Source organism: Nicotiana sylvestris, chromosome 3, assembly GCF_000393655.2.
Source record: "Nicotiana sylvestris chromosome 3, ASM39365v2, whole genome shotgun sequence".
NCBI lineage: Eukaryota > Viridiplantae > Streptophyta > Magnoliopsida > Solanales > Solanaceae > Nicotiana > Nicotiana sylvestris.
In genome coordinates this window covers 99,273,771-99,300,392 of record NC_091059.1, presented here as the reverse complement: position 1 = coordinate 99,300,392, position 26,622 = coordinate 99,273,771, and the positions used below count along the sequence as shown (strand labels likewise).

General features: G+C 39.1%; 1 protein-coding gene and 1 long non-coding RNA gene across 2 annotated transcripts; one reads left to right on the top strand and one right to left on the bottom strand.

Annotated features, from left to right (window-relative positions):
* The first annotated feature begins 593 nt into the window (after positions 1-593).
* Positions 594-2,885, top strand: LOC138887736 (uncharacterized). The gene is made up of 3 exons (XM_070169516.1): positions 594-972; positions 1,722-2,020; positions 2,169-2,885. The coding sequence occupies exons 1-3, from the start codon at positions 594-596 to the stop codon at positions 2,883-2,885; spliced, it is 1,395 nt and encodes a 464-aa protein (XP_070025617.1).
* An 18,262-nt stretch (positions 2,886-21,147) lies between these two features.
* Positions 21,148-22,484, bottom strand: LOC138886890 (uncharacterized). Its single transcript, XR_011405839.1, has 2 exons — positions 22,416-22,484; positions 21,148-21,427 (listed from the first exon to the last, which is right to left on the bottom strand). It is a non-coding gene; the product is annotated as an uncharacterized lncRNA (long non-coding RNA).
* Between the last annotated feature and the right edge of the window lie 4,138 nt (positions 22,485-26,622).

The window sequence follows — 26,622 nt, the reverse complement described above, 5'->3', positions numbered from 1 at the left end:
ACTTATCCACTGCGGACCGCACTAAATGGTCTGTAGCTGTGGTGGGTCTTTTGCGGCTGCTGTGGATTTCATGCTGCAGTAGTGCCTTGACTTGTTCTTGGTATTTGTGCATGCTTCACTCCTTTTTGAGCTGGTTTTGACTACTTGTCACTTTTTTGACCAAACCCTGCAAACAAGTACAACATGTAAGCCTTTGGGACTATTTGTATACATTTTTAATTAAAACTCAAGCAAAAAGGAGTGAAACATGAACTAGAATCCCTAGTTATCAGCTTCACCCCTTACCACCACTATCATGGCACCACTTCCCAAACCATCCAAGCTCCACCAGCCAAAACACCCACATACCCTGCCCCGCCAGTTACCCCTGTCTTCGTAGCAGCTCCACAAGAAACCCTCCATCGATCATCTAGGGAGCCAACATTCCAAGCCCAAGACAACCAGTACTACGCCAGCCCACCTTCAAATTCTCGGATCGCTACTCCTACACTCCTCACTTTGAACACCATGTTGAAACTGAGAAGCCACCCAAAAGCACAAAATAAGAGGAGATATTTAGGAAGGTAAAAATCTTTGAGTAGTCGCTGAGAAATATGCAAGGGTTAGGTGGCCAAGTGAGTGTGGCATATAAGGATCTGTGCTTGTTTCCTGATGTCCAGCTGCCTGCTGGATTCAAAATGCCCAAATTTGACTTGTACGATGGGTATGGAGACCCTGTGTCCCACTTAACATTTTGCAGCAAAATGAGGGGCACTGGGGGAAAAGATGAATTGCTGATGGCATATTTTAGTCAAAGTTTGAGTGGTGCAACATTGGAATGGTACACCCTCCAGGACAATAGCAGGTGGTACACTTGGGATGATTTGGCTCAGGCTTTTGCTCGACATTTCCATTTCAACGTAGATATTGTCCTAGATTGCCTATCTTTGACTAAGGTGGAGAAAAATCCCAGTGAGAGTTTCAAGGAGTATGGTTTCCAGTGGAGAGAACAGAAGACACAGTCGACCCTCCAATGAAGGAAGATGAAATGGTGGATTGCTTTCTTCAGACCTTAAAGCCTACTTACTTTGGTCATCTGGTCTCGGCCATAGATAAGTCTTTCAATGGAGTGGTGAAGATGGGAGGAATGGTATAGGAGGGGCTCAAATCGAGCAAGATCATGAGTTACTCTGCCATCAAAGCAACCACACAAGCGATCCGAAATGGCATTGGGGGCGTGTTAGGGAAAAAGAAAAAAGAAGATGTTGCTATGGTCGTCTCAGGATCGTGGCCTGACCCAAAGGGTCCGCTGCACCATTACACCCAGCCTAGACCCTAGTCTCAAACCTACACCCAAACTCCATATAAACCCCAACAATACTTCCCACCACCAGACCCTCAGTATTCAGTCATGCTACCCCAATACCATATCCATCGTGCACAGTCTTATGCTCAACCCCCTCATTAGCCGCAATGGCATGCACCAGCTCTACAAAATACTTATCTACCTTCACAAACATACCAAAACCCTACTGGTCTAAGCTTTTGCCCTAGGATGGAGTATAGAAAATAAAGGAAGCAGCAGAAGCGAACTTTTACCCCGCTTGGAGAGTCTTATACCAGTCTATTTTAGAGGTTAAAGCAGTTGGGCGTTCTAAGGCTGATTGAGTCAAAATTACCAAATCCCCCTCCGAAGAACCTGGATTATTCCCTCAGATGTGCATATTGTTCTGATGCTCTAGGGCATGACACAGAAAAGTGTTGGCATTTGAAGAGCGCCATCCAAGAGCTTATTGATACAAACCGGATTGAGGTCCAAAGCCTAGAAGCGCCCAAAATCAATCAAAATCCCTTGCCAGCCCATGCCGAAACACATATGATTGAGATAGTGTATAAGGATGGGAATCCCGAGAAACCTTTGAAGTCTATCATGATGATCCGTGCCAGTGAAAGTAATTCAGTCAAAACTCTAGTTGTTCCAAATGCAACATCTTTGATAGTTGAGGGGTTGACAGACAAGCTAAGCAAGCTTAATGCTAAGGTCCGTGGTAGGCATGAAGGGGTCCCCAGATGATGCTGAAGCAAAGCAAGGAAAGCTGAAGGTGGTCGTGCCGGGGGTAGCAAGTAAGCCTGTTATAATTGTGTAAGGAGCTCGTACGGCTCCTATTGTCATTAAACCTGTGACCCAGCTACCGGTAGATGACACCAAGGCCGTCCCGTGGAACTACAATCGAGTATTAGTAACTTATAAGTTGAAAGAAGTGGAAGAGAAAGTTAATGAAACCCGGGGGTTGACTCATTCGGGGAGATGCTTTGCCCTAGAGGAATTAGGGAAAGCCAAGCTACTCAAAGATAGTCCAATTCTAGTGAAGAAACCAGTCACCGAAGAGGAGGCGGAGGAATTTTTGAGAAAAATGAAGGTGCATGATTACTTCATAGTGGAACAATTGAGAAAGACTCCCGCTCAGATTTCTCTTCTATCATTGTTGATACATTCAGACGAGCATCGTCGGGCCCTCATGAAGATCTTAAATGAAGCTCATGTCCCTGATAAGATCACAGTGAACCATTTGGAGAAGATTACCAATAAGATATTCGAGGCGAACAGGATCACCTTATCGGATGATGAGTTGCCTCCAGAGGGTACGGAGCACAACCGGGCTCTTTACCTCACAGTGAAATGCGAAGATTCCGTGGCCACAAGGGTGTTAGTTGACAATGGCTCCAGTCCAAACATTTGCCCTCTCTCCACTCTACAAAAGCTAAAAATTGATACTTGTAGAATTCACAAGATTGTTATATGTGTCCGAGGTTTCGATGGAGGGGGAAAAGATTCTATTGACGACATCGTGCTCGAGCTGACAATAGGACCAGTTGAATTCACCATGGAGTTGGCCATCTCTTAAAATTTGCTATTGGGTAGGCCCTGGATACATGTTGCCAAAGCAGTCCCGTCTTCTCTGCACCGGATGGTAAAGTTCGAGTTGGACAGACATGAAATCGTTGTGCATGGTGATGAGAACTTATGTGCTTATAATGATACATCCGTCCCGATTATTGAGGCTAAAGATGATAAGGGGCCTTGGGTTTACCAAGTTTCCAAAACAGTGTGAGTTGAGAAGGTTCCGGAAGGGGAATATATTCCAGGTTCAAAGCTAGCTTTTGCAACCGTCATAGTAGCAAATGAGATGGTAAAGAATGGTTTTGTACCGGGCAAGGGTCTGGGCGCATCTTTGCAAGGTATCATGCAGCTAGTGTCTCTACGTCAAAATCTGGGTACATTTGGTATGGGGTTCAAGCCTACAGGGGATGATGTGAAGAAGGCTAAAAAGTCAGAAAAGAAGGCGTGGTTGCTCCCTAAGCCTATCCCACACCTCTCCAAGTCTTTCGTCAAGTCAGGGGTAGTGAAGTGTTCGGTGTCAGCAGTTCCAAAGCTTGTGCTCGACTTTTGTGAGGAGTTGATTGAAAGGTTCTAGAGTTTATTTGATGAAGTGAACATGGTGGAAATCGAGGATGGTTTCAGCAAGGCAGATGTGCAGTTTATTGGTCCAAAAGTGAAGCTTAACAATTGGAATGCTACTCCTTTCCCTACTCGGAAGGATTCTTGGTAGTTTGCTTTGTTTTCCTTTCTGTTATCTGGATTATTCCAGGGTTGTAATCTAGATTTTTATTTTTTGCTTGTTTTGATGAACAAACCCTCCTATCCTTTATTTTCAATGAAATGCAATTTCCCTTTTCCTGTTACTCCTGATAGTGTCATCTTTGTCTTTCTTTGTATCGTTCTTTTTGTGATGGTTTCAATAGCATGACATGTATGAGGAATTTTTGGCCAAGTCTTAAAAGCCAATCAAACTCTAAAATAATAATCCAATAAATAGAGTGTGATGATGAAACACAATATGATGAAGATGAGGCATTTGAGGAAATTAGTAAAGAACTAAATCATTTTGAAGAGAAACCCAAGCCTAATTTGAATGAAACCGAAGCAATCAATTTAGGGATCTAGATAATATCAGGGAAACCAAGATAAGTGTACACTTGGAACCACAAATCAAGGAAGAAATAATCAAAGCACTGTTTGAATATAAAGACATTTTTGCATGGTCATATGACGACATGCCGGGTTTGAGTACTGACTTGGTAGTTCACAAATTGCCAACTGATTCGGCATTCCCTCCCATCAAGCAGAAGTTAAGGAAGTTCAAGACTGACATGAGTATGAAGATCAAGGAAGAAATCACAAAAAAGTTAGATGTAAAGGTCATTCGAGTCACGCGATACCCTACTTGGTTAGCTAATGTTGTGCTAGTGCCAAAGAAGGATGGTAAAACTAGGGTGTGAATTGATTACCGCGTTCTCAACAAAGCAAGTCCAAAGGATAATTTTCCATTGCCAAATATCCACATTTTGATTGACAACTGTGCCAAGCATGAGATCGGGTCTTTTATGTATTTCTATGTGGGGTACCACCAGATCTTGATGGATGAGGAAGATGCAGAAAAGATAGCATTCATCACACCATGAGGAACTTATTGCTACTGGATAATGCCATTTGGTTTGAAAAATGCTAGGACAACTTACATGAGGGCAATGACTACTGTGTTTCATGACATGATACACAAGGAGATTGAGGTTTATGTAGATGATGCGATCATAAAGTCAAAGCAACAGTCCGACCATGTCGGAGATTTGAGGAAGTTTTTCCAGAGGCTCAGCAGGTACAATCTTAAGCTTAACCCTTCCAAGTGTGCATTTGTGTTCCGTCTGGAAAACTGCTGGGGTTCTTAGTCAGTCGGCGAGGCATTGAGCTGGATCCGTCAAAGATCAAAGCTATCCAAGAATTATAACTGCCAAGGAATAATACTGAGGTGATGAGTCTGCTCGGGCGTTTAAACTACATTAGCAGGTTTATTGCTCAACACACGACTATCTGTGAGCCCATTTTTAAGTTGCTGAAAAAGGATGTTGCGGTCAAATGGACTGATGAGTGCCAGGAGACATTTGATAAGATCAAGGGGTACTTATCAAACCCACCCGTGTTGGTCCCGCCGGAACCCGTAAGGCCTTTAATTCTCTATTTGACAGTCCTGGATAATTCATTCGGTTGTATGTTGGATCTACATGACATAACTGGCCGGAAGGAGCAAGCCATCTATTATCTCAGCAAGAAGTTCACATCCTATGAGGTTATGTATACTCCCCTTGAAAGGACATGCTGCGCCCTAACTTGGGTGGCACAAAAGTTGAAGCATTATCTGTTGTCCTACACTAATTACCTCATTTCTCGCCTTTATCCTCTAAAGTATATCTTTCAATAGCCTATGCCCACAGGAAGACTTGCAAAGTGGAAGATTTTGCTCACAGAGTTTGACATCATCTACGTTACTCGAACCGTGATGAAAGCCCAAGCATTGGCCGACCAGTTGGCCGAGAACCCGGTGGATGAAGAGTATGAGCCATTGAGGACTTATTTTCCTGATGAAGAGGTGATGCATATTGATGAGGTGGAGCAGGATGAAAAGCCAGGTTGGAAACTTTTATTTGATGGATCCTCTAACATGAGGTGTCGGAATATGGGTTGTGCTCATTTCTGAAACAGGGTATCACTACCCTGTTACGGCCCAGCTTTGTTTCTATTGCACTAACACATGGCTGAGTACAAGGCATGCATTCTGGGTTTAAGGTTAGCTGTAGATACGGGAGTCCATGAAGTCTTGGTCTTGGGAGATTCGGATCTGTTGGTGCACCAGATTCAGGAAGAATGAGAGACTCGAGATTTAAAGCTCATACCGTATCAACAATATTTGCACGATCTTTGTCAACGATTCAGATCAGTAGAGTTCAGGCATATTCCTAGGATTCATAATGAGATTGCTGATGCCCTGGCTACCTTGGCGTCAATGTTACACCATGCGGATAAGGCTTATGTTGGCCCTCTACATATTCAAGTACGTGATCAGCATGCTTACTGTAATGTAGTTGAAGAGGAAAATTGATGGTGAACCATGGTTCCATATATCTAGGAATACATCAAGATGGGGGTGTATCCGGTGCAGGCCATAGGTGATCAAAAGAGAACAATTCGACGTATATATATACATACATATATACGCATATATAACGCCGTTTGAATACATACATATATATGCGTATATAACGCCATTTGAATATATACCCATATATGCGTATATAATGCCGTTTGAATCATATTTCAGCCACTGTGGGCAACATCATCATCATATACCAGCTGATCAGGTGGTGGTGCGTATATAATGTCGTAACCTTTTCCCATATCCCATATAAATATATATACATACATATATACGCGTATATAACGCCGTCTGAGTCATGGGTCAATGTATAAATGCATGAAATGCATATGAAATACAATAACAAAATTTCTACATACGTCATGAGACCATTATACCTCTAATTACTATCATAACATTATTTTACGTATTTTCTAAGACCCATGAACAGATGAAAAGACATATGGAGATTCAAGAATATAGGCACTTTTAATACTTCTATGAATAGAGTCATATATGGAATTTGTGTATTTGCACGTTTCGTTCGTATCGTATAGATCATGCCAAAAGAAAGAAGGGATAACCTTAACATACCTGGGGGTAGGGAAAACTCCATATAATACTCTTGGAGAAGATTGCACCGTACTCCTTTAGAACCGCAAAATTTTACGTTGCTATTAGTCTAACAAATTCATGTTGGAATTGCGTTATTGCAAGAATTCGTCGGAAACCTTTCTTTTTGGGTGCTTAGCGTTCTGCTATTGCTTATTAATAATGAAATGAGGAGGCAAGACTTTTGTTTTTGATCGATGGTAGGTTGTCACGATTGTAAAAGAGAAGGTTTTGATGTATGCATTTTATTCCAGAAAAACTGCAAATAACTTGAGACTGAAGTCATTTTCCACTACGCAATAAGAAACACTTCTATGTCCGACCAAATAGAGTCCAAATTAGCAAAAAAAAAAAATGGCAATTGGGGAGAGACTTCTTTTGTTGTTCTCTACCCCAAAGTGTTATCAAACTCTTAAAGAAGATGTAATTTAAAAGAGACCAATTTTTGATTCACACCTTTAGTTATTTAAGAGAGATACACGTTGATGCCACTGATCTTACATGACTAATTAGTCATGTGCTTTGAGCTTACTTGCTGCCACGTTGAGCCCTTTAGGCTTATCCAACAATTACCCACTTAATTCCTTGATTATCCCGATAATTAATTAGGTAATGTCCCGTTACCTGATAATTAATTAATTACCCGTAAAATTGAGAATTATTTCCACTTACTTAAAATATTACTCTCCTTTCTCATACCTTATACATATTTCTATCATGGCCATGTGGTATCTTGTATGATACTAGTCCATAAATATCGGGTATTTTAACTCAGGCCGTATTTACCCAAAATGCCAAATTTTGACAAAATTTGTTTTCTCAGACTTGCTGCCCCTTCACCTTCGTGAATTTACTAATCACTTGTGAAATAACATAATCCTTATAATCCCCAAATAGTCTTTTCCTTGGACTGCTGTCAATTACCTTATGACAAATTTAACGTAAAATAGTACTGGGTGCAACACCATCGTAACTTAATACTGCACGACGTAACATCAATCGTAATATACAATTTCGAGATGTAATATTGACGTAATATTGTGGGGCGTAATATCATTCCCCCCTTTGGAACATTCGTCCTCGAATGTTGACTGATGCTCTTATTATTTTCGTAACTTATAGCTCTTGTGAATACCTTAATACTCTTCTTGCCATTTAAGCATTTGCTCTGTGAATAAATCCAATGTCTAGGGTATTTTCCTCCTTTAGTCTTTTTGCTCATATCATGACCTGTGGTCGAAATCTTCCTAATCTTGTAACTTCTGTTACTTGCTGTCATGCAGCTTGTATGACCCTGGCTTTGTAGGTGCACTTATGTGATTCATCTTTCCTTTTTCCATATACCTTTTAGTCAATCTGTAGGCCTTACTTTGTATATACAAGGCTTAAAAGGATGCCTCTCTAGGCCTCTATGGGTATATTGAAGTCCTCTTCTTGATATTTTGTTGGATTTACGAATATTGCTAAATCTCATCGCATAGGTCCGTTTAACCATCCGTATGAATTTACTGCCATAGCTCTTACTTTAATTTATTATTGCTGAGGTCTGCTACCAAGTCCCAGCTTACTCTCGTTGGTCATTCCATATGTATAAATTTAAGTCCTTTTAATGCTTCCTTATTATTGTTCTTCTTTAAAATGATGGCCTAATCTTATCTCATACTTTGTAGCTTTTGTCCATCTATTGTTGATTCACCTCAATATTGATCTACAATATACCCCTGATAACTTAACCTTTTATGTAATATTGCTGCTAGGATTCACATTTTATCGGGGAACATCTGAAATGATTAGATTGATCCACCTGGGGCGATACCCTGCTTCCATAACCATACCTCACAACATCCCAATGCGATTCACCTTGCGTGAGTATTTTAATCTTGTCCAAATCATAAGATCCGTTTCTTTTCTTCGTTGAATCATTACTAAATCGAAGGCCCAAACGTCATCTTTTAGCTATCACAATCACAATCTCATTCTATTACCAGGGTGGCATTTTTAATGCTATTAGTCTTAGACTCCTTTGAGTTTATTCAGGCTATAGTGAGCTTTGTATAATTTAGAGAAACCATATGTTCTTCTAGTTGTCATGGGCTTAATCTTGAGGACTTATCCATTTCCGTTACCTTTTTACTCGCCCTTTCTTATCGTTACTCTTGCCTTCTAGAATCTTGTCGCTTCACCATACAATGACTTGGGACCTATACAACTCTATTTATATTACTTGCAACCTTCAACTTGCTTGCATCATAGATTTCCTTATGTCATTCTGGGACATCAAGTGAGACATCATATCGCCTCTAATTCTTCTTTAATGTCTTAATTAGCTTCCTCGATACCTAGAAACCATAGGCTATGAGATATGCCACTGACTATGTCGCTATCATTCCTGGATATTGAATCTCAGCACTTCTGGCCTTCTATCCGGAGTATGGATTATTCACATATTCTTCCCTTGATATCTTGTACGCTGTTTACCTTTACCTTCTTACCTTAAAATCTCGCATCGTATCTTCTATCTCTTTTGTGACCTACCTTCCATCTAGGTGTAATTCACGTCCATAACTTGAATATTTATTATAATACTCGTACCTCTGGTACATACACAATCTGGTGGGAGCTTCGTACTGACTTCTTATGAGGCTGGTACTTCTTCTAACTGGCTTCCTTGTAGAGCCATTAGAGATTATGGTTGTTGTGTTATTTCTCTTGAACATCCGATATTAAGAGTAATTTTGTCATGTTCTCAAGCACAACTTCTATAATTTTTCCTAGGTCCAATAACCAGACTTTTGATTTACTTGGGTGATGTAATTCTTTAGTTTCCTCTTCCTTCTGATCAGCCTTTACGTAGGATTAAGCTATCTTTCGATCTGTGGCTCATGGTATCAGTTATTTCTTTAGCCTTTCATAGGCGTTATGGAATGTCCATGATACAATCTTCTAACAATTCAATCCTTTGTCTATGCCCAGGGCTTAATTCTTTCTTTTAACTTATACCGAAGCCTTCTGTGGCTGTATGATTGTCAACAATATGCTTCCTGGATAATGCTCCAGAATCTTGAGTGTATCCATAATGTACTAACTCTCGATCATTGATCAATTTTTTTTCCATCTTAGCTTTCTTTCAACGTAAGCTATTACTTTTCCTGGTCTTTCTGCCCACCCTCGTTGCATACATACTTAGCTTATCTTAGTGCCATACTTGCCAAAGTTTTTATACAACTCATATGATCTCGAATATTACTTTTAACTCTTACTTCCTATTCATTAGCCACGGTAGGTGCCACTTTCCTTTGGAATGCTTACCATATTGTTGCAAGATTGTTGTTACATGGCCATTTCCTCTTTAGGTCGTTGTGCTTAGGTTGAAGCCTCCTTTCTGATCTCCTCAGCTAGTCTTTCATTGTAGTACTTAGGGAGAACCCTTGACTTTCGTAAAGCTGTGAGCTTATTATGGACCTTTTTTTATGTCCTTACTTGCCTATAATCTTCCGTAGTTGCTTACTTCCATGCCCCTATGCTTGCATGGTTGCTTCTAAACTGATATCTTGATTGCTTTCCCAGTGGCACATTCTTTTAACCCCGTAACTCTCATACAGTACCTTTAACTATCCTGACTCTTGTTTGAATATATCTCAAGTATTATAATGATATTCTTCGAGACTGAATTCTCCATGTTGGGTTCTACTATGTTTATTTTACACGATTTGATAACTCGTCTGTAACTTCCTGTTTAACCATAACTGGGATCTTCTGACCAATTACTAACTACTCATTGGCCCACTCTCATATCAATATTCCTCGTAATCTTTCTTGGGTTATTTCCTTTGTCTTAACTTACGTCTCGCACTGGCTCCATATTTACTAATAACAGCTCGGGCAGGAACCTTTACTCCCTCTCTTTGCCGTCGTGCTTGCACAATATTCTTGAATCATAGCGTATTTATAAGATTTGGATAAGTGCCATCTCATTCCTCTTTCATTTATCGCATTCTTCCTTTACCATTCCATAGTCACTAGAACTACTTAATTCTGACTTAATGCCACATTACTCCATATTGCCTCATTTAGGGGTGTACTAGGAGATAAATCCACGAGGATCTACCTATAGATGTTTTATCTCTTCATCTTTGCCATCATTTCTCAAAATCAATGATCTTTACTCACCTTGCGGCAATCTTTCTGTACCAAAGATGACAAATTCCCTTATTCGCGAGGGTGACACTTAGCGTAACTGGCACATATAGTCTCTTAAGCTTAACTTTGCTCACATTGCTTGCTTTAGGGAAGTGTCTCCCTGGATGACCACTCTCTAAATTTCTCATGAATCTTCTTTTGTCGTCCATTCTATTATTGGCGGAACAAAATTTGAAATTCTTATGATGGCGACTATCACCAATCACTCAGTCCCTAATTCATGTTTTGTTTATCTTGTTCACCAATCCATACTTATTTCTGTTACTCTAGGAATTAACTCTCCACTCTGGTAGTCGCGTTGGAGTCACGAACTTATTTCTCGAAGTGAAGATATAACCTTATGGCCTATACTCTTTCGTTGTCTTAAGGCCCATATCCTTTCGTCTCTTCCTTCATTTAACTATAGGTTCTGTAACGCTCTACCATTTTTATCCATGTATCACACCTTATTCATAATGCTTCATTAACTCTTTTCTTATTTACTACTAACATTTATGCCACTCACTTTATTTTGAAAACTTGAACAAGGCATTCTTTTGCTTTTATCTTCCCTTTGCTCTATTCAATGGCTCTTCAAGCTGCTTTAACGTTCTCGCTTTACTAGGGATGCGAGCCACACTAAGGTAATATTTATCCCTTCAAGGCTTATAGTGCATGTCTTTGTAGTACTCATATCTGGCTGCACTATTTCAGAGTGCACCATCTGGTGTCTGATAAAGAGATCTATTAGCATATTTGCAATATCCTTTGGAAATGTCACCTACGCAAACAATTCATCCGTCATATCTTTGTATACTACTTCTGTTAATCCCCATAGGGAATATCTTGAATGGGTGCGACCAATTGTATATACCTCTATTACTATTGAATATAACTCAAAAAACTTATGTTCCTCTGCCTTAATTATAAACGCCGCTAGCCTTCATCAATTGGGTGCCTCGTACTTTTCTTCCTATTACTTCTTTTTCTTGTTGAAACTTGTACTTATCTTCTTAATATCTCATTGTCCTTTACCATAAGGATGGATAGACATTCTTGTCTTAAGGCTTCTTATCAGGAAGCTTACACCTTTCAATATACCCATGATCTACTAAAGACCTCATATTTACTTATCGTAGACATCATACAAAAATCCAATTCCTCTGACTCAGCTTTTACACAACAATCTCTCTTTCCAACCTTCTTTCCGGATATGGGTACCGTTTTATTGCGAATATGATTTAGGAATTTGAATTCCTATGACTCAGCTCTACCACATGTTCTAGAGTAAGAATAAAGAGGGACAATCTTAAATGCCCTGTAGCCTCCTGCTTATAAATGTGGTGCACGACACACCCATAAATATGACTCTACTAGACATGGCCTGTAGACTCCCTAAGACAGAACTGCTCTGATACCACTTTTGTCACGACCCAAACCGATGGGCCGCGATGGGCACCCAGTACCTTACTTGACCGAGTACCAACGTAATGTACCTTTCTTATTACATTATTATATACATGTGACATATGGGCCTAATAGGATAACATAATCATTTATAAAATCAAACATAGGCCGACAAGGTTGTACAATCTTTCACGTACACGACATATGTCTACAAGCCTCTAAGAGTACATAAGTGTCACAAAGGTCGGGACAAAGTCCCCCCATACCAAACAATAGACATCTAAATCATACTAACCAAATACACAACTCCGAAGCAAATGGAGCGCACCAACATCTTTCGCTGAGCTGATAGCCTACTTGGAGGGCTCTCGACCTGTCTATTAGGGCCTGCGGGCATGAAACGCAGCGTCCCCAGGCAAAAAGGGATGTCAGTACGAATAATCTACCGAGTATGTAAGGCACATAAATAAATACATAGGAGACATGGAAGACATATAGAGTACATGACTCAACCCGTAAGTCTGAATAACTTTGTAAATCATAAATTACTTTCAGCGTCATGCATATGCGTATGAATGTCATGTCGTGCATAGGTATATGTTTCATAACATTATCAGCCTCTGAGGGAATCTCATCATATCATATCGGCCACTATGGGCAAAGTCATAATCGTATACCAGCTGATCAGGTGGTGGTGCGTATATAACACCATAACCATTCCCATATCCCATATACATATATATATATATACATACATATATACGCATATATAATGCTGTTTGAATACATACATATATATGCGTATATAACACCATTTGAATACATACTCATATATGCGTATATAATGTTGTTTGAATCATATTTCAGCCACTGTGGGCAACATCATCATCATATACTAGCTGATCAGGTGGTGGTGCGTATATAACGCCGTAACCTTTTCCCATATCCCATATACATATATATACATACATATATACGCGTATATAACGCCGTCTGAGTCATGGGTCAATGTACATGTATAAATGCATGAAATGCATATGAAATACAATAACAAAATTTCTCGATACGTCATAAGACCATTATACCGCTGATTACTATCGTAACATTATTTTACGGATTTTCTAAGACCCATGAACAGACGATGGAATAATAAGACATATGGAGATTCAAGAACATAGTCACTTCTAATACATCTATGAATAGAGTCATATATGGAATTTGTGTATTTGCACGTTTCGTTCGTATCGTATAGATCATGACAAAAGAAAGAAGGGATAGCCTTAACATACCTAGGGGTAGGGAAAACTCCATATAATACTCTTGGAGAAGATTGCACCGTACTCCTTTAGAACCGTAAAATTTTACGTTGCTATGATTCTAACAAATTCACGTTGGAATTGCGTTGTTGCAAGAATTCGTCGGAAACCTTTTCTTTTCGGGTGCTTAGTGTTCTGTTATTTCTTATTAATAATGAAATGAGGAGGCAAGACTTTTGTTTTTGATCGATGGTAGGTTGTCACGATTGTAAAAGAGAAGGTTTTAATGTATGCATTTTATTCCAGAGAAACTACAAATAACTTTGAGACTGAAGTCATTTTCCACTACGCAATAAGAAACACTTCTATGTCCGACCAAATAGAGTCCAAATTAGCAACAAAAAATGGCAATTGGGGCGAGACTTGTTTTGTTGTTCTCTGCCCCGAAGTGTTATCAAACTCTTAAAGAAGATGTAATTTAAAAGAGACCAATTTTTGATACACACCTTTAGTTATTTAAGAAAGATATACGTTGATGCCACTAATCCTACATGACTAATTAGTCATGTGCTTTGAGCTTACTTGCTGCCACGTTGAGCCCTTTAGGCTTATCCAACAATTACCCACTTAATTCCTTAATTATCCCCATAATTAATTAGGTAATGTCCCGTTACCCGGTAATTAGTCAATTACCCGTAAAATTGAGAATTATTCCCACTTACTTAAAATATTACTCACCTTTCACATACCTTATACATCTTTCTATCATGGCTATGTGGTACCTTGTATGGTACTAGTCTATAAATACCGGGTATTTTAACTCAGACCGTATTTACCCAAAATGCCAAATTTTGACAAAAACTTTTTCTCAGACTTGCTGCCCCTTCACCTTCGTGAATTTACTAATCACTTGTGAAATAGCATAATCCTTATAATCCCCAAATAGTCTTTTCCTTGGACTGCTGTCAATTAGCTTACGACAAATTTAATGTAAAATACTATTGGGTGCAACACCATCGTAACTTAATACTGCACGACGTAACATCAATCGTAATATACAACTGCGGGATGTAATATTGACGTAATATTGCGGGGCGTAACAGTCAACAAGTGTTGAAATGCATCCTTCCACATTTCACCCCATATTGGCAGCAGTCGTTCATTGTAATAAGAGTGTTGTCCAATGGTTCTTTGTATTTAACATATATAGAAGGCAAATGTGTAGATATGGCTATCAATTCTGATGTAGTCAAGAGATATTATGTATGATTTCTTTGGTTTGTGTTCGAATTATGTTGTTTGTATTTGGCATGTTTTGAAGATTGGAATGACGAAGGCATATTATTCTGCTATCTAAACACTTTAACCTTTGTTACCCCTTTTGAGCCTTATTTATTTTCCTTCATACCCCTCTTTTGGAATCAGAAGCAGAGTTTAGAAATACAGATACAAAAAATATAAATAAAAAGAAAAAATAGGAAAAGAGAAGAAAAAAAGAAAAAAATGAAAAAGTGGTAAAGCAAAATAAAGAAAAGAAAAAGAAAAGAAAAGAAAAGAAAAGAAAAGAAAGGAAAAAGAGAAAAGTAACAAAAACAAAGCAATTCCTATGTCTTGAACTACGTTCGACCTAATTCTTTTTAAGGATACGTAGGCAGCCTCACGGTTCGGTCCCATAAAAATAAAAATTCAAAATTCCCCAGACTCACAGAAACTGGGGCAGAAGTTGTGGTTTTATAAAAAATCTGATTCCAAAAGTTGTAATTCGAAATCCTTTCATTTTAAGCTGTTTTGAGCATGCATACCGCCTTTTCTTTCCAACCCGATCCAAAAGCCTACATTACGGTCCAAAGAAAGACCTTCCAATCAATCTTTGAGGAATGCCATGTCAAACAAAATAGAGGTATGATTCACATCATGGGCAACACTCCATTCTACACAAGGAAAATGAATAAATTAAAGAATCTTATTGGTGAAAACCCTCACGGACACCATAAGGCGATGGAAAGCTAAGAGAAAAATTAAAAAAATGAGAGAGTCTTATTGGTGAAAACCCTCGCGGGCACTGTAAGGCGATAGTGAGTTGAGAGATAAACAAGTGAGAGAGGTTTATTGGTAAAAACCCGTCAGGGCACTACAAGCCAAATGAGGCTCGTGACTTTGTAGAGAGATTGGATTATGGAAAATCCCGGTTTCAAAGTATGAAAACGGTTAGGTAAACGGTCTGGTTAGGTAAACGGTTTGGGATGTTTAATCCGAAATGCATGTCATAATTATTGGTGCCAGCTGCTTCACTTAGATAAGTCTCTTTTCCATTCTTCCTCAAATAATCATCTTGTTTCAAATTTTCCTCTTTATTCCTAATTCTCGAAGTCACTTCATTTTGTTTTCTTTTGGGTCTACTTATCTAATTCTTTCCCAATGTTAGCCTTTTTGAGCAAGCAAGAAAGGATCTCAAAGCTTATTACCAACTTTCAAATTGCACAAAAAAAAGTGCGGTCAAAGCATACTAGAAATAGCATGTTTCAAAATGAGAAATAAGGTGTTAATGGGAGTTCAAGTGGTCATTTGGTTTCGTGAATTTTTAGGAAATATAAAAGTTCAAATTGGAAGGGCAGAAATGTAAAACAACAAGATGAGTGTGAGGTGCTCGGGTCATTCAGAATTCTTGGTTGAGATTCGATTAGAAGGTCAAACAATTCTTTGCTACCCCAAGGCAGCTAATCAGAACAAAGCATGGTAGTGGAAATGCCATCTTCAAGCAAGAATACCGCAAACTAACCACCGCATTTTCAACTGATAAGGTTTTCTTTGATTGAAACAGGGGCAGGAAATTTGGTTTGTTCCGGAGGAACCCATTCATGAGGAAAGCATGTGCCAGACAGGTTCGACGTAAATTTTCAGGACCCTTCTGGATAATGGGATTTAATTTCAAGTTCTCATGACCCTCCTGGATAATGGGGTTTAGTTTTAAGTTTTTAAGACCTTCATAGATAATGAGATTTAATGTTCAAGGCCCTCCTGGATAATGGGATTTAGCTTTTAAATTCTTGTAGCTCTTTTGGATAACATTATTTGGTTAACACTCACAGATGTTCCCAGTATCAAACTGGGGCAGAAAAGTTTCTTTTGTTTTGTCTGTTTTGTTGTAATGGTAGGTGCCCATCTGGATAACAAGGGAACACATTTCAAGTTTCAGCATCAGATGCCCACCTGGATAACAAGGGAATTCATTTCAAGTTTTTGCATCAGGCGCCCACCTGGATAACAAGGGAATACATTTCAAGTTTCAACATCAGGCGCCTACCTGGATAACAAGGGATACATTTCAATTTTTAGCATAAGGCGCCCACCTGGATAATAAGGGAATACACTTCAAATTTAGCATCAGACGCCCACTTGGAAAGCAAGGGAATTCAATTTGAGTTTCAACATCAGGCGCCCACCTGGATAACAAGGGAATACATTTCTAGTTTTTGCATCAGGCGCCCACCTGGATAAAAAAGGAATACATTTCAAGTTTTTGCATCAGGCGCCCACTTGGAAAATAAGGGAATACATTTCAAGTTTTGGCATCAGGCTCCCACCTGGATAACAAGGGAATACATTTCAAGTTTTTGCATCAGGTGCCCAACTGGATAACTAGGGAATAATACATTTCAAGTTTCGGCATCAGGCGCCCACCTGGATAACAAGGGAATACAATTCATGCTTTTTCATCAGGCGCCCACCTAGATAACAAGGGAATTCATTTCAAGTTTTGCATCAGGCGCCCACCTAGATAACAAGGGAATACATTTCAAGTTTTAGCATCAGGCACCCACCTGGATAATAAGGGAATTCATTTGATGCGCCTACCTGGATAACAAGGGAATTCATTTCAAGTTTTGCATCAGGCGCCCACCTGGATAACAAGGGATACATTTCAAGTTTTAGCATCAGGCACCCACCTGGATAACAAGGGAATACACTTCAAGTTTAGCATCAGGCGCCCACCTGGAAAACAAGAGAATTCATTTCGAGTTTCAGCATCAGGCACCCACCTCGATAACAAGGTAATACATTTCAAGTTTTTGCATCAGGCGCCCAGCAAGATAACAAGGGAATACATTTCAAGTTTTTGCATCAGGCGCCCACCTAGAAAACAAGGGAATACATTTCAAGTTTTGGCACCAGGCACCCACCTGGATAACAAGGGAATACATTTCAAGTTTTGCATCAGGCGCCCACCTGGATAACAAGGGAATACATTTCAAGTTTTTGCATCGGGCGCCCACCTGGAAAACAAAGGAATACATTTCAAGTTTTTGCATCAGGTTCCCACCTAGAAAACAAGAGAATTCATTTCAAGTATCGGCAGTAGGCGCCCATTTGGAGAACAAAGGAATTCATTTCAAGTATTGATCGCAGGCGCCCACCTGGAGAACAAGGGAATTCATTTCAAGTATCGGCAGTAGGCACCCACCTGGAGAACAAGGGAACTCATTTCAAATATCGGCAACAGGCGCCCACCTGGAGAATAAGGGAATTCACTTCAAATATCAGCAGTAGGCGCTCAGTTGGAGAACAAGGGAATTGATCTCAAATTTTAAAGCACCCGCCTAGGGAAACAAGGGAACACATTTCAGAGTTAAGCCCAAGATAACAGTAGGAGCCCGCTTGAAGAATGGGGTCAATGTAAGTTAGGAATAACAACAGCTCACCTCAAAAGTGCAAGTCAACATGTTCAAGAGGCGCGACATAACCGCAGAGGTCTCAAGATCAAGTTTGAGGATATATAGATAGGATTCTTGTAACTCATAGATAATAGATTAGTCTAGCTCCTTTTCATTTTGTCTCAGTGTAATAAGGAGTTCAACAAGCAGTAGCAGCAATAGAAGCAGCAGCAGCAGTGAAATCACAGCTTCCTAGTTGTCCAGCTACCAAAACTTCCAATACTACACTGACCTGATTCCTTCACAGGCAAGGATTAGGCAACCTCGGAATCAGGGTTCTTTCAAACTTTTAAAAATGCTTCTCACGTAGTATCCAAACGGGCAAAAATCGCTCGTATCCGCTCACTTTATCTTTACCCGAAAACTCTTCGTGTTTCCGAGCAAAGAGGGGAAACTGTGAGCATGTGATTTTTGTCCTATGTGAAATACTCCTACAAATTAAAGAAATGGATTTTTCCCAAATTGTTTGCAATTTATAAGATTTTTGTAGAATTTCGTTAATTGTTTGCATTTTTGTGCACGTCTAATTCTGTTAAAATTATGAAAAAATGTCAAAAATATCATGCATTGCAATTAAATTTTGTGTTTATATTTTAGGATTAATTAGTTAATTAATTGCTTTAATAAAATGAAAACCACAAAAAATTGGCTCATTTTACATTTTAGCTTTTAATTTTAGATTAGCAATTTTCTTTCTTTTTTTTAATTTGGGATCAACTAATTTTAAAAAATCTATAATTGGATAATTAGTTTAATTTTATAATTTAGATTAATTTAGGAATTTAATTTATTATTTTTAATTAAAGAAAAGAAAAGAAAAAACAAAGAAAAAGGAAATAAGGAAAGAAATTGAGGAAAGAAAGGGCTTAATTTGAATTGGGCTAATTTTATGCCCAAAAAATCGGTTCAAACCAAGCCCAAAACCAGGTTACCCGGTCCAACCCCTGCCTCCCAAAACGACCCCATATTGTCCCTCTTTCATCCCAGCTGTTGATCATCACTAAATCTAATGGCTAGGAACTGGCCATCTAATTAATATAAAACTCTCCTAACACAGACCCTCCCCCCTACATCGAACCCCTTCAGTTTCATCTCCCTTCTCTGAACCAAAAACCATAGCCGCCCTTATTCCCTCGCCGCCCCCGCTGCTGACCACCCGTCGGAAGTCACCTCACGGCGGCTCCGTTGCTCCATATCCTCCCAAATTCACCCTCCACAACATTGAGCCCTTTCCCAATACCATTCCACCATCAGTTCCCCAAAAACACCACCCATTTCCGTCGATCTCGGATCTGAAATATGACCTTAAAACCCAAAATCACCCGAAACAGTCCCAAACTTACACCATATGATCCTTGGCTTGCCCTCACCACCATCTTATAGCCGATTCCCCAAAACCCCCTTTTTCAAATCTTAAATCCGGAAATCTTAAACCCTAGTTCTTTCCCCTCTTTCGATTTTGGTCAATTATCGGTTTGGTTTGAACCCAAAACTCCCATTAGTCGACTGTTCTTAGTGAGAACAGTCGATTAATTGTGGTTAAAGTTCATGTCACCCTATTAAAACTTGGTCAAAGTTTGTTGGCTGGTCCATTTTGCTTTAAGAAATAAATATAGGTAATTCCTTTAACTTTCTTTTTTATTTGTTTTCTTTTCTTTGATTCCTCTTCATGTTTAATTGTTTCTGATTTTAGCCGCATGGTTTAGGTTCTTCTTTTCTTTTATTCAGAATTGCTTTGTTTGCTTATTTTGCATCTGGTCTTTGGATTAGTCAGAAGCATGTTAAAACTTTATCATCATAAGTCTAATTTCAAACTTAATTTAATTAGGGTTCATCTTCAGGTTGAATGCATGAAATGATTGTGTTTTTATTTTTCTTCTTCATGTTTCTGTCTTGTTTTCAGTACTTTGTTTTAAGATAATTTCTATTTTTCATCTTTGAAGTTCCATTTTTGATTTTTGATTTGAGTACTGTGTAAGTGCATTGTTCCTTTAAATCCATTCTGTTTAGGTTTAATTAAATAAGTATTTTATTTACTAATTAGATTAGTTTTAGGTTTAAATTTCATCATTAGGATTCTGTTTTGGCATTTTTGATTTGGATTCTTGATCCCTTCTGGTCTTATCTTTGTTTTCCTTAGTTTGTAAATTAGTAGAAACTTCTAGGGCCCTAATTGAACTGACAAAAAACTTAAGAGGGTCATTGGAAGGATATGAAATGGGAATTTCAGGCAAGGCCAATGAAAGAAGGGTCTAGAATAGGGGCAGCTGACCTCATTTGGTTAGCACAAAGTGCAGAAACCAATAAGGGACAGCCGTTTGTCCTAGTTTGTTAAAAAGATGCCTTTGAGGCTGAAGGAATAATTCCCTTATTCTTTCAGCACATGGCACTCTTTAGGGGCTATATATAGAACCCTTCCCTCACTCCTGAAAACAGATTTCTGAACCCTAAAAGACCCCCAAAAATTGCAGCTCTATTATTTTCATTGTTAGCTCTTTTTTCTGATTTTTCACCAAAAGTTAGAACCAAAATTCTGGGAAACGTCTGATCATCTAGAGCATAATGATGGTTTGACAGTGAAGCTGTTACTACTGTATTTAGAAGTCAATTTTTGTCTTGTGTTTACATTACTTAACCTTTTGCTATTATTTCTGCATTTAGGTATGTAAACCTTACCTACCTTATTCTATGTTGATTTAATGCAATGAAAAGATGATGTGCTTCATGTTATACTTGTTGTTTGATTATTGAATATTAGCATGTCTAGTTTCTAGTGTAGTTATGATAATCTTGTTGAAGTTTGTAAGTAGTTTGAATGGTGAAAAAGCTTGGTTTAAGATTAATAATATAAACTTGCAAGCATGACTTAACTTCTGGGGTTTTTTCACGACCCAAATCCCGGTCGTGATGGCGCCCAGCACACTACTAGGCAAGCCCGACCATTATTCAATACTTAACCCAATTTATCTAAAATAGCGGAAAAAAATATCAATTAAGCAAGATTAAAGTACTGAAGATTTTAACAAAATACACAATATAATCTCACTAGGACCCGGTGTCACGAATCTGAGCCTCTAGAATACAGAATATCATCCTAATACATGGTATATCCAAAGTCTGATAATGCGGAAATAAAGAGATAGGATAGGAGGGAGAAGATCAATGGCTGCGAACGCCGTGCAGCTACCTCGATACTCCCAGAGGCTGGATCTGCTGATCAACTGGATCTACTGAGCCTGAGACTGCCCTGGATCTGCACACAAGGTGCAGGGAGTAAAGTGAGTACTCCGACCCAGTGAGTAATAAAAGTAACTACAGTCCGAAGATAAGAAAATCCAGTAAATACACAAAGTAAGCTAAAATCCAAATATACAGCAACATATGGAACTGAGCAGCTAAACACCAGTATAAATACAAATACATGAATGCAATGCAATGCATATGATGGTACATTCCAGTACCCACTGCGGCGTGCAGCCCGAGCCATCCATATTTATTTATCGTCGACGGCGCTCACTAGGGGTGTGTACAGACTCCGGAGGGGCTCCTACAGCCCAAGCGCAATATCTTGGTCAGTCATTGTTACCTGACCAGTCAGCCATTGTTACCTGACCAATTTATATCATACAGTGCCATTGTTACCACTGTTCAAGTATATCATCCAGTGTCATTGTTACCACTATTTCAAGTATATCACACAGTGTCATTGTTAACACTGTTTCAAGTATATCACACAGTGTCATTGTTACCACTGTTTCAAGTATATCACACAGTGTCATTGTTACCACTGTTTCAAGTCACTTTATAATCAGTCCAGAAAATAATATAATAAGCCCCTTGGGCATTTACAAAACAGAAGTTCCCAGCCCGGAATACATTTAAAAATATCATTTAAGTTTTCAACACTTAGAATTATGGCTGAGTTTGCAAAACAGCATTTAAAACCTTGGACTGAAATTAAATGATATGCAAATCATGCTAAGCAGTAATATCAATCCTCGAAGGATTTTACAAATCGGCACAAGGCCCCAAACATGGCATCAAGCCCCGTAATATCAATGAAGTATGTGTATCAATCACCAGTATAGTATAAACATCACACGGGATGTACCAAGTCACAATCCCCAATAATATCCGACCCCGCACTCACCATGGAGTGCGTGTCACGCCTCAATATAGCGTTATGATATGAAAGTCCGGGATTTCAAACACTCAAAATAGCATTTATATCTATTACTCACCTCTAATCGGCCGTAGACTAGTCCGCAATGCCCTTTCCTCTTGAATCAACCTCTTCGCGCGTCGAATCTAGTCAAAACCACAATGAATACGTTACAATAGGCTAAGGGAATATAACCCAATCGAAAAGACTAGAAAAATGTCGAAAATCCCGAAATTAGCAAAACCCGAGCCCCGGGCCCACGTCTCGAAATTCAGATATTTTTACATCAATACGACCCTTATCTTGCCACGAGTCTATACATACCAAATTCACAAAAATCGGAGTTCATTTGACCCCTCAAATCACCATTTAATTCTCTTAAGTTTCAAGCCCTAAACCACTATTTTTGTCCATAAATTACTTGAGTTTTCAGCTCTAATCCATGTATTTAACTTGAAAATAAGTAGAAACAACTCACCTTTGATGCTTGATGAAATCTCCCTTGAAATTCTCTCCAAAATAATCCAAGCCAAATGAAAGAAATGAAAGAAATAAGTAAAATCCGTGTTTAAAAGAATCTGTCCGTGCTTCGTCGAGTTGTACCTTGCACTTGTGCTATACAAGTTGTACATCCTATTAAAATTGTTTCTTGTCGGACACCTTCTGTTTAAACACCCATAACGTCTTGTATAAATATCCAAATGACAAACGGTATGAAGATTTAGAAACTAGACTCAAAGATATTTAATTTGATAGGTTGTACACCATATAACTCTTTATATATCCCGAGATATGAGCTTCTAAATCGGCTCTATGAAATCAGAAAATTTCTGGAGAAACTGCTCCACCAGTCATCTTCAATCAATCATAACTTTCTCTACAAATGTCCAAATTATGATTTCTTTAGCTTTACGGAAACGAGATACGAAGGGCTACAACTTTTGTTTTTTAATCATCTCAAAATTCCTTGTACATCAAAGGATATAGGTCTCCGAAGTACGCTCCACGGCTGCACATTGCTGTCCAAAGACAGCTTAGCAGCAGATATTGCAGCAGCTTTTATTTTCACTAAAAAGGCTCTAACTCCATCATACGAACTCGGAATTAGACGATTCTTATTCCTGTGAGTCACAAATAATAATACGAACACAACCCTTCAATCGAACAATTCGGAGCTCGTTTGCCCATTTCAATACCCATTTCGCTCGTTAAACAATTAACTCACATTTCACGGCAAAAACCCAATCGCGACTTAATGAAATTAAACCAAAATTTCCAGATCAGTCCTATAATTCATGATTTAAATTTTGGAAGTTTCGAAATCAAATTTGGATCTCTAGAACTAAAAATGGACCCTTGGATCATTACATGCTTATGCTCAAAACGGCAAAAATCTTCCAAAAACTCTTCCAAAACTTATCCGAGCCTCATGGGACCCCGACCCAAAATGCCAACATAATTCATAATATCATTAAAACCTTCTCAAATCATCAAAACACCTCAAACAACATCAAATTACCCAAAACGCATCGAACTCAAGCCTAAGTTTCCAAAAACTTCCGAAAATACATTTTCGATCAAAAACCCGACCAAACGATGTCCGAATGACCTGAAATTTTGCACACACATCACAAATGACATAACAAAGCTACAGCAATTCTCGTAATTCCATTCCGACTCCCGGATCAAAATCTCACCTATCAACCGGAATTCGCCAAAATACTAACTTCGCCAATTCAAGCCTAATTCTACATCGGACATCCAAAATTACTTCTAATCACACTCCTAAGTCACAAATCATCCCCCGAAGCTAACTGAATCATCAGAATTCAAATCCGAGCCCTCTAACACATAAGTCAACGTTCGGTTGACTTTTCCAACTTAAACCTCCTTAAAAGAGACTAAGTGTCTCAAACCTTACCAAAATCATTCCGGAATGACTTCAAATTTTGCACACAAGTCACACTCGACATTACGGACTTGCCCCATCTTTAGGAACTGCATTCCGACCCCGATATCAAAATTTCCACTTCCGGTCGAATTTTCTAAAAAACCTTCAAATTTCTATATTTAGCCAAATGACTTCAAAATGAGCTCCGGACATCCGAATTCACTTCCGATCGCGCTCCCAACTCCAGAATTACCATACAGATCTATTCCCAGACTCGGAATCCCAAACGGACATCTATAACACTAAAATGCCTTCCAACCCAAATTTATGAAATTCTTCTAAAGTACTAACTTTCACAATATACGCCGAAATGCTCACGGGTTACCCAAAACCAAATCCGGACATACGCCCAAGTCCGAAATCATCATACGAACATGCTGGAACTTTCAGATCCCAATTCCGAGGTCGTTTACTCAAAATTCTAATCCTAGTTCATTTCTTCAATTTTAAGCTTTCAAAATGAGAATTTCCATTTAGATTTGACTCCAAACTTCCTGAATTTTAATTCTGACCATACACACAAGTCAATATACCTGAGATGAAGCCGCTCATGGCCTCAAACTGCTGAATGACGCGCCGGAGCTCAAAACGATCGGTCGGGTCGTTACAATCTCCCCCACTTAAACATACGTTCGTCCTCGAACGTGCTGAGAACTACACTGAAGTAGTCCAAAATCACTTGTTTAACACATCATGCACCTTCCCATGCTACCACTACTCCGTTGAGCACATTAGCTCGATAATTCTGTAGATATACTTATTTATTCAAGCAAATAAGCCATTAGGCCCAATTCCAACATCCTGAATTTCCCTGCCAAGCCTGTTTCCATCATACGACCACCATATCAATCTCCACACGCTGTACCCAAACATGACTGCATAACTTTGCTGAATTCACACTTTGCATCACTTACTCATAGAACCACAATAACATTCTTTAAACATAATGGTCGAAATTCCACGAATCTGATGCTCCCATTGCATCTCATGATCTACACAGGTCTTGCTCTAGTTTTTTTTTTATATTTTTATTTTCAACACCGATACGACTGAAGAGATGTGCCGAAATTCACAACCAACTGCTGAATCAACAATTCATTGGATCTACACTCCTGACAAGTTCCATTACCTTGTCCCAAACCAAAGAATGATCTTTGCTCTATAATATACTTCATATAATCAGTTTGCACTGACCCCAAATCTAGTAACCTCGTCTCACCCAGTACGAACTGCTCAGGCAATAAGCCACCTCAGACATAATCAAAAATCCCACAAGACGCCACAATGTGCCAGTATGCTATCAATTCGAACGCGATACAAAAGGAAGGCGAACTCTAGAAGGAACTACTCAACTCGCACACTAACATAGACTTCCTCAGAAAACAGGGAAACAGAACACACAAAAGCAAATATGGGCACTGAACTGAACATCACACTGTTGCGGCGTGCAACCCGATCCAAACAACATACCCATGGCGGTGTGCCACCCGATCCACATATAGAACTCACATAAGGAGATATACGTCGAGCTGAATAGCTCATCACATCAAAATACCGAACATCGGTCATAAACACACTAAGGTGCATAATATCATTCCCAAGGAAACATATAGCGCTATAGGCTACAAACTCAAGCACAACTGAGGTGCGATACATGATCTAAGTCTCATCCTGCTCATATAACATCACCGCTGAGCGGAACCTCAACACATAAGGAATTTACCAAGCCGTCTCACAACTCATACGGTGCAATATATCTTTACATGAATTAACTGACCACGAAATAAGACTGCGACTATCCTTCCATAAAGAGCGCATTGCTGAAATAAACACAACTGGCCTGACGTAAGGCTCACTTCCACATTTAAATCTATCCACCGACCTCAAGTCGATCCTGATCGTGCCAAGCTAGGCCAATAATATTTCACAGGTCTATAACCCAATAAGCAGAGTGCCCTCCAGGAATAAATTCTCAAATGGATGATATTACCAAAATCCTCATACTTGGTTTAAATTTCTAATTAATCAAGTGACTACATGTCACACTTATACAATCTTCCCGCGGGACAAGCTCCCACCATCTTCCGAAATAATTAACAGGCCTGCACATTCAAACCACCGGCTGCACTAACACTGAAAAGCGATCAGGAATCCCTAACCAGGATGCAAGGCCTTTCTCACAGAACACCGATCTCAGGTGATACTGACACAAATACCCATCTTACTCAAAACACTAAAACTCCTTTCCTGCTCATCCGAGCTCTTAACATCACATTCATTGACCAAACTGCGACCTTGGTCCTTACTTCAAATTCCATACCACTCACTGCACCTT